This window comes from Aedes aegypti, chromosome 1 (assembly GCF_002204515.2).
Source record: "Aedes aegypti strain LVP_AGWG chromosome 1, AaegL5.0 Primary Assembly, whole genome shotgun sequence".
Taxonomy (NCBI): Eukaryota; Metazoa; Arthropoda; class Insecta; order Diptera; family Culicidae; genus Aedes; species Aedes aegypti.
In genome coordinates, this window is record NC_035107.1 from 197,279,156 (window position 1) to 197,295,288 (window position 16,133).

Genomic DNA, 16,133 nt, shown 5'->3' on the forward strand with positions numbered 1-16,133 from the left:
GATAAAGCATCGAGAATTGCTGTATCAACGAGGTGTCATAGACAACCCGTATTGTGAAACATGCCCAGGAGAAGTAAAAACAACAGTACATAAGCTATTTCGTTGTCAAGGCGCTAGAGAAATCTGGAGTTTTCATCGTAGAGAAATAGTAAGCTATGAACCCAGGTTAGCTGCATTAGAGCCACGAGAATTTGTATATCCTGAAAACGCATAAACAAAACTTCTAGGAATTCTATTATAAAACTCTTAGGCCTGTTCTTTAGCTATCATATTGAGACACCAGAAATTACAACAGGATTATAAAATTTTATATTTTATTTAAACATTAAGTAATCACGAAATACATGTAAGGTTTTACAAAACAAAAAGTAAGAAAAGTAATCGTATGACATGGTGATCAATTTCATCCTACCGATCAATTTGTCCCGAATTTACGGTACCGGTCTTATGAGCATTTTGTACATTACATTTTGTGCGGGGGTGAATCTTTATTGACCGCAGCTTTTTGTGGAGGCCATTGTTGGTCCGACTCCACTGATGATGCGCCTCTGTATTTCCCGGCTAACGTTATTGTCAGCCATCAGCAAGAATCCAAGTGCTACTAATTTATTTTGGTAATTTATTTCAATTTAAGAATTATGATAAGAAGGAAACTTGACTAGAGAAAGCTTTAAAAAACTTCAATTCAAAAAACTAATAATTTAGGCAACATTTGCTGAACTATTCACTTTTAAGCCGTCTCAGGATCTATCCAGGAGAATCACTACTGGGGCGGACTCACTTCCCACACTTGTATCGCGACTTTAATTTACACAACAAAGAGATAGAAGAAAAGGTAATGCTCGTTAAATATTGATACTCTGACACTAAAATTTAAATTCATTACACTGGTTAGGTTTATTTCATTTTACATGGGGATTTAAAGGCTTAAAGAAAGGGCTTAGGAAGCTAAACTTCACCTGAAGGTGACATTCAGTTGGGATGGCGTATCGACTTCTCGGCTTTCTACCTTTTGCCTACTCCAGCATCCCTTTTTATTTGGTTTCATGACCAAGGTTACAACTTTTTGTTTCATCACTGTCATCATTACATTTCGGAGTACCAACATGGTTTCATGCCGAAACGCTCAACTAATACAAATTTGGTGGTATATACAACTTTCATCGCTAAAGCTCTACAGAAAGGCAAGCAAGTAGATTCTATCTACACCGATTTCTCGGCCGCGTTTGATAAAATCAATCATCAGATAGCTATTGCAAAATTCGAACGTCTCGGTTTCTCCGGATATTTTCTTAGTTGGCTTCACTCCTACTTGAACGGCCGAGAAATGGCCATTAAATTAGGTGATGCTGTTTCATCCTACTTCCACGTTTCATCCGGGTACCACAAGGAAGTCATCTAGGACCGTTGATATTTCTCGTGTATCTCAATGACGTTAATCTTCTACTTAAATCTTTCAAACTTTCTTTTGCCGACGACTTCAAACTGTATTGGATTGTAAATAATGTAGATGATGCAATATTTTTGTAATCTCAGCTCGGAATATTTACCAATTGGTGTGAAACTAATCGCATGCACCTAAACGTTTCGAAATGCTCTGTAATGTCGTTCTCCCGAAAACGCATTATGATAGATTTCAACTATAAAATTCGATCCAAATCTCTCAAAAGAGAGTCTGTCATTAAGGTCCTTGGTGTGTTACTAGACCCAAAACTGACGTTTAAGGAGCATATCGACTTCATTGCCTCTAAAGCCTCTAAAACTCTTGGTTTTATTTTCCGCGTCGCTAAAAACTTCAGAAATATTCAATGCTTAAAATCATTGTACTGTTCTTTGGTAAGGTCTATTCTTGAATATTCGTCAGTTGTTTGGGCACCGTACTATCAAATTAACATATTTCGTATTGAAGCAATTCAACGAAAATTTCTGCGCTTTGCTCTGCGACATCTCCCATGGAACGATCCAATTAACTTGCCCAGTTATGAAGATCGTTGCAAGTTAATCGGCTTAGAGTTGTTGAGTGTTCGCCGTGAAGTTTCAAAAAGTCTCTTTGTTTCCGACCATCTCCAATCGAGAATAGATTGCGCTCAACTATTATCTCTCCTCAATATAAATGTTCCATACCGTCAACTTCGATCGAACTCCTTCCTATTTTTGCACGGTTCTCGCACAAACTACGGGCATCACAAACCATTTGAAAGTATGTGCCGATCGTTCAACCGTTGTTTCAATGAATTTGATTTTCATCTTTCCCGTTCAACTCTTCGTAAAAAATTCCATCTGGTTCTGGCAAGCTAGGTTTAAATTAGTCATAGTTATTAAGTAGATTTAAGTAATCTTTGTATCAGTTGGAAACAAATGTAATAGTCTGTTGATACGAAAAGAAGGGGAGGTTTTGCGCGCATTTGAGAAAGAGCTCAATATTGCTCAGCTCAAATGGGCTTTTCCCTGCTCCAAATAAACAAATAAACAAATAAACAAGGAGAATCCTTGCCGGCATGACGTCATCCTATATTTTTCTCTGTGCAGTTGTCATACTGCAGAAAGGTGCTGACGGGCAAAGGGTGAAAGGAATGGATTTACTATGATACCAAGGGGATTTTTGACAGTAGGATAGGATTTAAATTTGAATTTATAATTTATGATGAATATTTTTTGTTATTTATTTACATTTTAATTAATAGAACTTGGTATCGAGGGAAAGGAAATTCAGAGATTTCATATAAAGATTTACAATTTTATTTTTACGAATTTTAGAGTAGAAAATAATTATTTACAATTTTACAGATATTTTTTTTTTTTTTAAGTTAAAATTCAGTTTATTTACAGTCAGTTCAGCGGTTTACAAAACAGTTATTTACATATCTAGGACAAACAGTTATTTACAATTCAAGATGAAAATTTAGTGCTGTAACATCGATGCCATCGTTACACTCGTTAACAAAAGTGATGTACTTTACTAACATTTTCAAAGCAAAAACACGTCTACGTCTATTTACTCTTTCCAAGGCAGGTCTCGCCAGGTCCTCGAACGTCAGTCTTCTCTTCTCTATCCATTCATTTCGACTGCCAGCCTCTGCTGTAGGACCGTCCAAGCCGGGCCGACACGAGCGCAGTCGCAAAACTTATGGTGGAGCGTTTCCACTGTTCGTCCGTTGCAGTGTGTGCAAAACTCGTTGTCTGCTCTCCGCATCACGGACAGCAGTTTGCGGTGCTCCCACTTCTCATTCACAAGTAGGTAGAGCTTCGACCGTTCCGCCGAAGAGAGTAGCTTATCGCCAATGTTTCGCCACGCACGTGGCCAGTCGATCGTCGGATAACTTCGTTCCACCTTGGGCAAATCCGTCTGCGAAACGAAATGCCGGTGGATGAGATCGGCGGAGGGGTTTTCTTGGATAAGGGGTGGAATGTGGGAATAGTTTGATAGGATTATTTTTAGGTCGGGATGATCTATTGAGATTGTTGGGCGGGGATGGTCGTGAAAAAGAAGGGATTTATAATAAGGAAGGGAATCGGTCTCCTTAAGATGACGGTTGATGGTGAGTGATTTTGCCTTCAACGCTGGAAGATGAAGGTTTAATCCCCCATGCTCTTTGCTGCGCGCCAGCTGCATCATCGGGACGCGGGCGGGAATTCCTCTCCATAGGAACGCGCCCATCGTGGAGGTGATTTTTGCCGTGTGTATCCCTAACGGTGGTAACACGGACGAAACGTACCACAGCTTGCTGGTGCCGAACGTGTTCAGCATGATGATTTTCTGGTGCAGGGTCAGCATGCGCAGTGAGTGCAGCCACATTTGTTTTCGGCAGCTCGGGGAAAGCAGCCGACGATGCGAGTGAAGGCGCGGTAGGAGCTACCGTTTTCGTGCTCGGTGGTTTCACACCGGACGATTTTTTCGGTGGCGGACGATTGCCACTCTGTTTTGCTACGTTGGCGTAGCTCTTCTGCACTAGAAGTTTTTTGTTCTGGACACATGATATGCCAGAGTGTGCCTGCTCTTTGCAGTGCTTGCACGAAACCACCTGCCCCTTGTATACCACATACGCTTGCAGCCCATCGATGGTGACCCACGAGTCAATGTTGCGATGGAGTAGCATTCGTACCGACCATATGCCGAGTGGCACGCCGGCGAAGTCGTAGCTCTCTCCCCACGTTAGCTCGTGAATCCAGACCACTTCACCAAACGCGCGCAGAAAATCCACGATCTTCTCTTTCGTCACATCTTCGGGGAGGTCATGCACCTTCACTTCGACACTTCCATCCTCGATGGTTATGCGAAGCTTGTGCTTCTTCCCATCTATCTCCACTTCGTGGCGTCCGTCATGTTCTTCCACTATTTTCTGTGCGAGCGCCAGGTCGCCGACTTTGACGAATGCACATTGTTCACCTCTACTGCACTGGAGTCTTTTCACATCGTCCTTGTTCAGGCCGAGAATTGTACGGCAAAAGCCGTGCACCTTCTCGAAAGTCGGCTTCACGGGGAAGTTCGAGTAGTCGATTCGGAAGGTGTTTTCTCGCCTCATCGCGTAATCACCACACACGCGACGCGGCACAAGAAAACAATCGAAAAGCGATCAGAAAAAAATGCCTGACTAATGAGGAGCGCAATCGTGAACACGTCTATGCGTCTCAGAAGCTGAGCGATAACTGTGCCTTCCTCCCTGAAGCAATTCAACGAAAATTTCTGCGCTTTGCTCTGCGACATCTCCCATGGAACGATCCAATTTAACTTGCCCAGTTATGAAGATCGTTGCAAGTTAATCGGCTTATAGTTGTTGAGTGTTCGCCGTGAAGTTTCAAAAAGTCTCTTTGTTTCCGACCTTCTCCAATCGAGAATAGATTGCGCTCAACTATTATCTCTCCTCAATATAAATGTTCCATACCGTCAACTTCGATCGAACTCCTTCTTATTTTTGCACGGTTCTCGCGCAAACTACGGGCATCACGAACCATTTGAAAGTATGTGCCGATCGTTCAACCGTTGTTTCAATGAATTTGATTTTCATCTTTCCCGTTCAACTCTTCGTAAAAAATTCCATCTGGTTCTGGCAAGCTAGGTTTAAATTAGTCATAGTTATTAAGTAGATTTAAGTAATCTTTGTATCAGTTGGAAACAAATGTAATAGTCTGTTAATACGAAAAGAAGGGGAGGTTTTGCGCGCATTTGAGAAAGAGCTCAATATTGCTCAGCTCAAATGGGCTTTTCCCTGCTCCAAATAAACAAATAAACAAGAAGAATCCTTGCCGGCATGACGTCATCCTATATTTTTCTCTGTGCAGTTGTCATACTACAGAAAGGTGCTGACGGGCAAAGGGTGAAAGGAATGGATTTACTATGATACCAAGGGGATTTTTGACAGTAGGATAGGATTTAAATTTGAATTTATAATTTATGATGAATATTTTTTGTTATTTATTTACATTTTAATTAATAGAACTTGGTATCGAGGGAAAGGAAATTCAGAGATTTCATAGAAAGATTTACAATTTTATTTTTACGAATTTTAGAGTAGAAAATAATTATTTACAATTTTACAGATATTTACAAAAGTATGAAAATATAAACAAAGTATAAATGTTCACAAAAAAATATTTATACAAGCACAAAAAAAAAACAAATACTAGATTGTAACCTATCACATAGGTAACACAAGGTAGACAAACTCGTCGACCACCTCAAACGTATCCCGTCTATCGTAACACTGCTACCTAGGCGAGATTGAATAATGTTTTTATTTTTCAAAAAAAAAAACGTGAATTGGCCGAGATGGGTGCAGTAGTAATTTCGACGAAATTAGTTTGACAATTACTGGAATCTTAAGGATAATATAACACAAATTTCTATAATACTGGTCAATTTGTCCCCGGTTCACGGTACTGGTCTTAGGAAGTCAGCGGAGTTAATGCCTGAAGTTTTTATCTAATCTCCAGAGTTTCTCTATGGATACATAGGAAATCTGTGAAGTTCTTCTTGTAATCGCTTGACAACGTAGTAAAATGGCTGGGAAATGAATAAACAACAATATGCTAATTATTCAATACCAAGGTATGGCATGATGCTCAACTGATTTATTTAAGAACTTTGGCCGGGAAACATTGATAACAAATGATTTCGTACCGTCGTGCAAATCATTTTTGGTCACTCCCAGCTTCTGTTTATGGGAACAAGGTCAGCGACAGTATCCAGTGCAGGTGACATGAGCCTAGCTTCCACTCCCAAAGCAGCAAGATGTAATCACATGACTATTCATCACAAAAGTTTGTTCATTTATTTTTCATATCTCATCACCCCTTCCTACTGCTGTGGCTGCTCACTATGATGAACCGATAGCAGCAGCAGCAGCATTTACCTGAGAGTCCTGGACAAGGACTAACTGTCTACATAAAACGGGAGAAACTTCGGTATCGTCTTGTTGAGTTGAGGCAGAGACTTTTGTCAACAGCCGTTGGCGGTTTAACGTTTTGTTTCTCCATAAATACATATATGGTAAAGCCTACGATTGTTGCAGTTTCTTAACACAGTCATTACATTCTCGGAACTTGCGTTCTTGTTCGTCGTGTCTCATGGCTCTTAGCAGGCAGCAAACCTATTCTGCCTTGGGAATTCATCGGGCAGAAATCTTCTCGCTTGTTTGCCCCGGAACCGGAACGGGACGGTGCAAACACTGTGAAACTGAATTCCCTTCTTGGTCGCAATTCCAGCGCTGTCTGTCCGTACAGGTTCGTAGTAAGGGAGCATTGAATGTGCTTATGTATATCAATTTTTTTAAAGTGTTTTTATTAGTATTATTTCAAACATTACATTCATTTCTTATATCTAGGTGTTCTATGTTAAACAACACTACCATCCTAAATTGGTGAAACTAAATTAGGCTTTCATTATCATATTATTACAAAATATTACATTTCATTTGCCGTAGAAGTTTAGATTTTTACAGGTGATTTGATTTAATCTGCTTATAAGAGAGAGAAAAAAAGCTTCCACTTAGCTTAACCTAACTCAACCTAAATATATAACGCATCTATCGTAACAAAAGAAAATCGAAACGATTTTTGTCTAAAATTATTAATAATTTAATTTGACATTTACTCCAATGCTTCAACATTGGATATAGTTTGTTACTCATTAGTGCAATACCAGGGAGAAAGCTTCAGAATCATGTTCAAAATTTGAATCCTCTGCAGAGCTTTCTTCCTGGTATTACAAAAGACTAGTTCATATAACTACAGCATACAACATGGCTGGCCTAAAAAATATTTGAAGATCAAAAGCTTGTTATTAGTTCACCGCTACAAACCCTCGTAGTGAACACCACTGTGGATAGACATCATGAGCCACTACCTATGCTCACTGGATCATTTGACGTGGGTAAAACTTCAAACTCAATGACAAGGGAGAAGCGGTTAACAACAGATCAGAGTGATAAGAGGACTGTTTATCAGCTGTTGGATGATTCGGTCGAGAATTAGGTTTTGAAGGTGAATTATATAATTTGTACACTAAAGTCTAGACTAAAACTTACATGGTAATTATAACTAACAGGCTAATATTTGAAACGTTAAAACCTAAATAGTTGTGTGAGAGATGAAAAACCTAGTACGGAGACTGAATTGTGCGTGAAGCATGAATTTGTCTTTAAACATTTCCCAAATTAAAAAAATTCTATATTTTAGTTTAAGCTGATCAAACTCAAATTTGGGTTAAACGATCTTACCGACAGAACCCTCATCGAATCACCCACAACAAACTGAGAGATTTATTTGCCAATTGATCATTTTCGCATGTGTGTATCGTGTAGCAGATATGAAGAAACTATATGCCCAGGGATTTTGAGCAAATTTCCAACGTAAAGATCCTCGACCGGTGGGCTACGGGTATTTAGGTCCCCAAATGTAAAGATTGTTTATTAAAACGGCCATTATTCTGCGTCAAATTTTGATCGTATAACGCACCGTTGTAAATCGTGATTAAAGCGTAATATGATTGTAATACAAAAGAGTGAGTGCAAATGGGCGAAACATTGCCTCAGAACAATTATTGTTAAAATTTTGTTGATTTTCCAGGAGCCTTACTTCAAGATTGAAATTTTTAAATAATGTAACAAAAATCCACGCAGATAAGGAGTTTACATAACATCAATTTAAAATTTCTCGTGTCGATTTCTTGTGACGTCACTGTTAAAACGCCACCGGAAAGTGGAGCTCAACTTTGGTTTGAGTGGAAATCTTTGTGTCTTATTTTTTGCCGCTCCGACATAGAAGGTAGTTGTGTTGGAGCTACCAAACCAAGTAAAGGTGAGCCTTAAACCCAGATAGATGATGCAACCAAAACTGGACCCGAGTTAGTAGCAGAAAAAAACAACAACAAAAACCAGCAGCGCAAAGTGGTACTCTGTAAATAAAGTGAATAAAGCTTTCTTTGTTTTACTTGCTCTCCATTTATCATTCCCTAAGCAGCGAGAACCTGGGAAGTGCTATAGCTAGGCTGGGAGACGGAAGTTGCGAAGGAATTTCGAATGGAAGCCTTTCCGAAAATAATAACAACTCAGCGTACAGTTTTTTTTCTTGCTGTTCATCAAGTGCCACCCCGAGCACAATGCCCTAAGCCCTCGTCAGCGACACTCCAAGCGGGCTCACCCTCAACCAATGATGGAGGTTCATGTAGCTACCCCAGATTCCAAGGAAAATAAAGTGGTTTCCTACTCCAAGTGAGCGATGAATAGAATGATTATAAGCATTTTTCTTAGCAGCTAGACATCCACAGCGGAGAATTAAAGCTGACTGGTACATTTGATACATTGTATATGAGTTGGTAAAATCAATGTAAATCTTCTGTGCGTACACGAATTCTCTCTGCTCTTGGAAGTTTTAAAAAACAACTTAAATCAATAAAACAGTACTTCTCAGTGCTACAAACACATTTAATAGCGTTTTTTATTTTAGCACTGAAAACTAAAATAAAAAACGCTACTTTTCAGTGTTACTAAAACAGTATTTTTCACTATTTTTTCTACTTTTGAACCCTTAACGATCATTGTTAGGACCCGTGCCTTCGCATTTTCGTTGGACCCGTTGGCGAAAGCTAGCGGCGGTAATTCTTCTTGGACACCGTCACTAAACATGATTGCAACTAAAAACAAAAGGAAGGGTGAATCTCTACATTCAAAACTACCTTCCAAAAAAGTGGGATTTAAAACTGTCACTAAACGTGGCAAGCATGGAAGAAAGGACGTTTCTCCGGAATGCGAACTTTCTTCCAAGGGTGAAATGGATTATGTTGATAATTGCATCGAAATGAGCAATCAGTTCGATGTTCTAGACAAATTTTCCAAACACCAAATCGAAGCAGCCTCTAGCTTAGGCTCTTTGATTCAAGTGAGGAAGCAAAGAGTGCCGCCTATCGTGGTCAGTTGTTCCGAATTTGTGGGATTTAGGCAGGAGATCTTGAACTCCATTAGGGGAATCAAGGTCAAATAGCAAAGAAAGAAGACTGTCGCGTTTTGCCGGAAACTCTTAAAGATCGCGAATATCTTCTCAAACATCTTGAAGAGAAGAAGCACAAGAGATCAAAAATGGAATAAATGATTTACTTGGATTTTCCCCAGTCCAAGTAATCATTATGAAAAAGAGAACCCAATCTGGCATTGTTCAGAAAGGGCTTACTCAACAATATGATTTAGTTCATTTTAACAAAAAAGATCTAAATAATATTTAAGCTTAAGAAAAAGCTAGACTAATGTTTGATGTCCGTGTGACATGGGAATATTTCCAGAAGCCTGGAGGAAATTACCAGAACCCACTCACTGGCGTCGGTACCAAAAGTGGGTCATGGTACAAAACATTGCCGCATAGATGCTAAATGCATTCTCACGCTAAGGACGTCTGTCCAGTGAAGGAAGATACCGATAAGTTCATATGTGCAAATTGCGGGGACAATCAAAAGTCCAATTTTTGGGCTTGCCCTTCCCGTAGGCGAGTCGTCGAATTTGCTCAATATCTTCGCCGAAGACATCAAACTTCTAGCTGATAAAGATCTAGGGATAGAGAAGATAAAAGATTTATTTTCACTAGGGCCATCTAGCGGATGAATTTTTAATCAGACTCTTCACCGCCAGATAGCTCTTGATCTTCTGAACAGCCTTGCCGAAGACACCAAACATTGAGTTGATAACGATTTTAAGATATATAAAACTGAAGAAAATTTACCACTAGCCCAACCTTGCGGATAAATTCTCATTCAGACTTTTCATCACCAGATAGCCCTTGTTTTGCTGAACAGCTTTGCCGAAGACACCAACTTTCTAAATAATAAGGATCTTGATATATAGACAATTGAAGAAAACCGGATAAATTTTCAATTAAGTTTTTCACCTCCAGATAACCCGCAATCTGCGAAATATCTTTGCCGAAGACACCAACCTCCTAGCTGATAAGGATCTCGAGATAAAGAAGCTTGAAGCTTTATTTTTTTTAGCGCAACCTTGCGGATGAATTTCAAATCAGACTCTTTAGCGCCAGATAGCCCCTGATCGGCTGAATAGCTTTGCTGAAGACACCAATATTCTAGCTGATAAGGATCTTGAGATTCAGATGATTGAATAAAATTTATTACTAGCGCCATTTAGCGGATGAATTCTCAATCGGATTTTTCATCATCAGATAGTCCTTGATCTGCTGAATCGCGATTTTAAAGGCACTAAACTGGAGAAACAGCAGGAAAAGGCTTTTGATCTGCTTATTTTCAACTTTTTACTAGTGCACAAAGTGGAAATAAAAACTGCACTGTTGTTGGATGATTCATCCGCGAGATTAGTGCATTTGCAGTTTGAATTCAATCTAAGAAGGCAAATTTTGGACCCCTCGTGTCAACGCTTTGAACGTTACCTAGAAAAGGGGGAGGGGTCAAGGGGAATGTCCCAACCTGGGAGGGAGGCACCGATACTACACACGAAATATGACACAAAGTTATTTCAAACTGCAAGAAAGCTCCGACTTGCCAACGACAATCAAGGCAGACTTGATGAAAATCGCTAGCTTTCTTTTGTTGTGTATCTTCGATCTTTCTGAACAAACATGGAAAAAGGGCCAAAGTTTTCTATGCAGTTAATTTTCGTTTTTATTGGAAAAAGTAAAATAATGAGTATTTGAATACTTTATATTCAATCAGAATAAAAGGTGCTATCGTGACATAACTTTTGAATCAGCATGAATAGCTTTTCAATCGATTATTTGTCACATTTGGTTTAATTCCAAAAATATGTTTTGATGAATTACGCGCTTTTATCATGGTTGTCCATTGTTTAAGATCTGGGCTCACAGTGACAGCTCGTGACAGCAGAATATCGGCTCACCTTGACGTACATAAATTTCGTATCGGTTTCTCCCTCCCAGGTCCCACCCAAGGACTGTAAGACTAATTTATGTACTGGTCTCCGAATTGTGTTCATTTAAAAGTTCAAGATTCGTCTCGGGCTTTTAAGAGTTAAGCTTTGGAGTGTTGTTTAACGTAGGTTTCTTCATCTTTCGAAGTTTTGGTGTTCTTTAAGGTTATTATAGTATTATATGACAGCATATGGTTTCAAGTGATTTCAATTAGCAATAAGGAATTATCATCACTCTTTTCATGGTACTGGTTTTCAGCTACACTGCTACACTGAGCGATATCTTTTCCAGTTGACCATTTTTTGCATTTACATATCATTTTTTAATTTCTGCCAGAAGCAGATCTGCTGATGACCCTATAAAACTTGCCAGTTCTGGTTTACAGTAACTTTTCTCTTCGGAACCACTACTTCAAGGAGGGGCCAGTGCATATACCACATTAACACATGCAGCAAATATAGCCTCAGCAAACTGCTTCTCCAAGACGACTTGAATGTTTTACAGGGGACCAGCCTCGGCAGGGTGAACCCCCTGCAGTCGCCTCTTGTTTAAAGCGTCATAAGTGTAGCAACTCGAGCGTTATCTTAGTGACAGCTCATGCACATTGAGTGGCCTGCACCACGATGCACTAGAAAAGAATCGAGTCGAAAAGATCATTGATCAGCTAGAAATTGAACCTCCCTCAGCAAGGTCTTTGTCAATTTTGTCTATTTGAGATTCTGAGCCCTTCCCACCTTTCATCCCTGCTACATATTAGTCCATGCGACTTTTTGTTCATTCGACCTTTTGTCCTTCGACCTTCTCTCATTCAATCTTTTGTCTTTCAGCCTTTTGTAATAGATTCTGTATACACATGGTAATAAATACATTTAACAATACAATCCGTTCAAAATCATAAAGGTGCGTTATTGTAGCATATAAAAAATATTCTTCTTAACCCGCACAGTACCAAAAAATAATGTGATTTACATCTTTTGGGATGCACATAAAAGAAGCGAGCCGAATGACGTAAAATTGTTTCAAATTTAAAATACGTTAGTGTCTGATTCGGGAAATGTCGATCACAGTTCCATCGTTTTCGAGTCCTTTAACATGTAAAAATACATTTTTTGTTCAATACATCTTCATGGACACGTTTTTGTGTCATTCCATCACTTACATCATGTGTCATTCAGTCATTACCAGAATTACGTCCAGAGTAATTTTCATTATTTTTAAGAGTGCGTATAGGCCTGAGTGAAAGCAAAAATACTAAAACTCTCACCGCTCAGCGAATATTTAACGGATTTCAATAATTTTTTGTCAGTATACTCGTACACATATCTAGTTTCTAAAAGTGGTCAAAGGATCTCGGGAATGTTCATGTGGCCGGAGTTATTGCGGTGGATCACTGGGTCAGGTCGGGTGACAAGGGTTCTGTGCTTCTGTGCCCCTGGAGGTAGGCAAATTTCAAGTCACAGATAATTTCCAGAATCGGCTATAATGTGGCCACTATATCAAGGAGTTTTAAGAAAAAAGCATCAGCGTAAACCTTCTTATAATCGATTAAATTGAATAATTATATCAACTGCATTTGATTTATCCTACACATGACCATTTTTGGGTCCCCAGAAAGCCTCAAAGTTATGATAAAGTGCATAATTTTTATCTTAACATCTGTGTCAAGCTTATAGGAATGCATTTTAGTGAACTATTATGTTCGATCTATACTTTTAGAGATTTGAAAGGGTTTAGTACATAACAAATCTAGAGCCGGTTCTTCAGGGCATTAAATCCGAGTGGCAGCATCTGGTACACGGTGCAAAACTATTAATTTATAATGTTGAATATCAGATCTTAATGATTTATGCAAATTAGAATGATTGCCATTGGAAATAAATAAAGATAACTTGGCATGTCCCAAAAAATCGCCTTTTTCTACCCGACTTGACCCAGTAACCCACCGCAATAACTCCGGCTACAGGAGTATTCCCGAGTTCCTCTGGCCACTTCTAGAAACTAGATATGTGGGCCAGTATGCAGACAAATAAATATTTGAAACCATTAAGTATTCGCTGAGTGGTAAGGGTTTATGTATTTTTGCTTTCACTCAGGCCTATACGGGTTAACCCGTATAGGCCTGAGTGAAAGCAAAAATGCTAAAACCCTCACCACTCAGCGAATACTAAACGGATTCAAATAATATTTTGTCAGTATACTGGCTCATATATCTTGTTTCTAAAAGTGGCCAGAGGATTTCGGAAATGTTCCTGTGGCAGGAGTTATTCCGGTGGATCACTGGGTCAGGTCGGATGCAAAGGGTGTCGTGGTTTTGTGCCCCTGTAGGTAGGCAAATTTCAAGTCACAAATAATTTCCGGAATCGTCTATAATGTAGCCACTTTACCAAGAAGTTTTAAGTGAAACGCATCAGTGTAAAACTTTTGAGAAATTATTTAATTGCATAACCTTATGTATTGCATTTGTTTAATCCTTTAAATGATCATTTCCGTGTCCCCGGGCGCCTCAAATTTACGATAAAGTGGTCAATTTGTATGTATGCATCTGTGTCAACATTATGGGAATGCTTTTCAGTAAACTGCTTTGTTTGATTCCTACTTCAAGAGAACTGAAACGGTGTAATATCTAACAAATATATAGTCGGTTCTTCTGGGCATTAAGTCCGAGTAGCCACATCTGGTACTCTCTAAACGGTGAAAAACTCTTTATTTGAGATGTTGAGTGTCAGATTTTAATGATTTATGCAAATTAAAATTATTGCCATTACAAATAAATAAAGTTAACTTGTCATGTCCCAAAAAATCGCCCTTTTTCACCCGACTTGACCCAGTGACCCATTGGAATAACTCCGGCCACAGGAATATTCCCGAGTTCCTCTGGCCACTTTTAGAAACAAGATATGTGAGCCAGTATACTGACAAAATATTATTTGAATCCGTTACGTATTCGCTGAGCGGTGAGGGTTTTAGTATTTTTGCTTTCACTCAGGCCTATACGGGTTAAAAATGCATGTTTCAGCAAAATATTATGAAAAGGAAAAAATGAATATAATTTTAATCAGCTTAATTGCGAAAAAAAACAGCCTGCAATTGAACTGCTTAAATGTGGTTCCAACTGATATTTAAAGGGTTTGTCTAGATATATATGAGTGATTCCAGTTAGAATGATCTTTTATTGGATTTTTTGAACAGCTTTCGTTAGGATAAATTGTGTGTTTTGAAAGTTTTGTTCTCTTCATCGTTCTTCTGTTTGTCTTAATTTGATTGTACGATATGCTTTTATGCAAAACATATTGCAGAAACTTTTGACCACAAGGTTTTAGAAACCCTGCCTCCCCCTGCTATGACGAAGGGAACAATGTTACCGTGAATACAGCAGATAACCCTAATCATTCAGATTTTGTCAAAATACCTCGCAGCACATACTCAATTCTCTAACATTTAAACTGCCACAGAGTCACGTTTATATTATTGATTGTCGCTTATGCTAACACTGTTATACAAATTGAATCGCTTTTGTTCCATCACTGGCATATGTTCTCTAGCTTCCCTCAGCAAATCGAGCTTCAAATCAGCCACAACTATGTCCTCCTTCTCTTTTCCCATTGCAATTACCTCCCCCCATGGATCTACAACCAAAGAGTGACCAAAAGCAACCAGCTTTGCCTCTACATTTCGTGCGGGCGAACAAAATGCCACAAACAGCTGATTATCCAAGGCACGTGCTCGTGCAAGAAGTTGCCAGTGCTTGGTTCCAGTGTGGACATCACATAGCGACGGATAGATCAGTACATCACAACCCAGCATCCGATAGCAGGCAGCAAATTCCGGGAAACGCATATCCCAACAAATTCCCAGACCAACTTTCACCTCACCAACATCAAACGTGACAAACGTCTCTCCGGCGGTGAACCAAGCCGATTCACGGACAATCGCATCTGCACTCGCATTCGAATCACCCAAGTGCATCTGAAATCTTATTAGATTTTGTATGGCAATGGTTTAACGTAAATCGAACAAGAATACTTTACGATATATAGCGATCAGTTCCCCCTTTGGGTTCCACACCGGACAAGTGATGTAAAGATTATCTGCGTAACGTTCCACAATGGATCCGCCCACGATGTAGACGCCGTAGTCTTTTGCAGCACGGCTTAGGACTTGGCTCGTTTCGCCAGTTGGTATTTCTTCAGCGCTTTCCACCAAAGCATCCTCTTCATATGGACAGTTGAAACACTCGGGAAGGACCACTAAGGTGGCATTCTTTTCCAATGCGGCAATTCTTATTTGATTTATTGTATTTTGAAGAATGTAGTTTTTGGACCCGGTTACCTTTAACTGAACTAGAGATACTCTAATTGAAGACATTTCTGTAAGTATATGCTGAGATGGAATGGTATGAAAGTTTTGGTTCTTCACCTTATCAGTAAACAGCTTGAAGCAGTTATGTTTGAAGTATAAGGTTTGTTTGCATCAACGAAATAATCTTGTTATCGATAATAATACACAATGACAAAAAAAATGATAACGTGAAGCCTATATCTATCAGCCGTCGTTGAGGGCATTTTACTATTGGCAGTTTCCATATAGATTCCATATAGAACAAACATTTTTTAAGCTATTTCATATCATGTTTATGAGGTTTGTGATACAAATTTGGTGTTTTGTTTAAAAAATAAGTTTTCAAAACTGACTGTTACATAGGCCCTAGAGTGAAATAATCAGTTTTGATGCTAATGATGTATATAATATTA

At 39.1% G+C, this 16,133-nt stretch overlaps 1 protein-coding gene across 1 annotated transcript; it reads right to left on the reverse strand.

Annotated features, from left to right (window-relative positions):
- Window positions 1-14,532: 14,532 nt before the first annotated feature.
- Window positions 14,533-15,800, reverse strand: LOC5567773 (omega-amidase NIT2). Its single transcript, XM_001657624.2, has 2 exons — window positions 15,406-15,800; window positions 14,533-15,348 (listed from the first exon to the last, which is right to left on the reverse strand). Exons 1-2 carry the CDS (start codon window positions 15,745-15,747, stop codon window positions 14,848-14,850), a joined length of 843 nt encoding a protein of 280 aa, XP_001657674.2. The 5' UTR covers window positions 15,748-15,800; the 3' UTR covers window positions 14,533-14,847.
- Between the last annotated feature and the right edge of the window lie 333 nt (window positions 15,801-16,133).

What these genes read in the sequence shown, in the direction of transcription:
- LOC5567773 (XM_001657624.2), bottom strand. Translation starts at nt 15,747, where the DNA reads ATGTCTTCAATTAGAGTATCTCTAGTTCAGTTAAAGGTAACCGGGTCC. An exon ending in TGATCGCTATATATCGTAAA is followed by an intron (nt 15,349 to 15,405) that starts GTATTCTTGTTC and finishes ATAAGATTTCAG; the next exon opens with ATGCACTTGGGTGATTCGAA.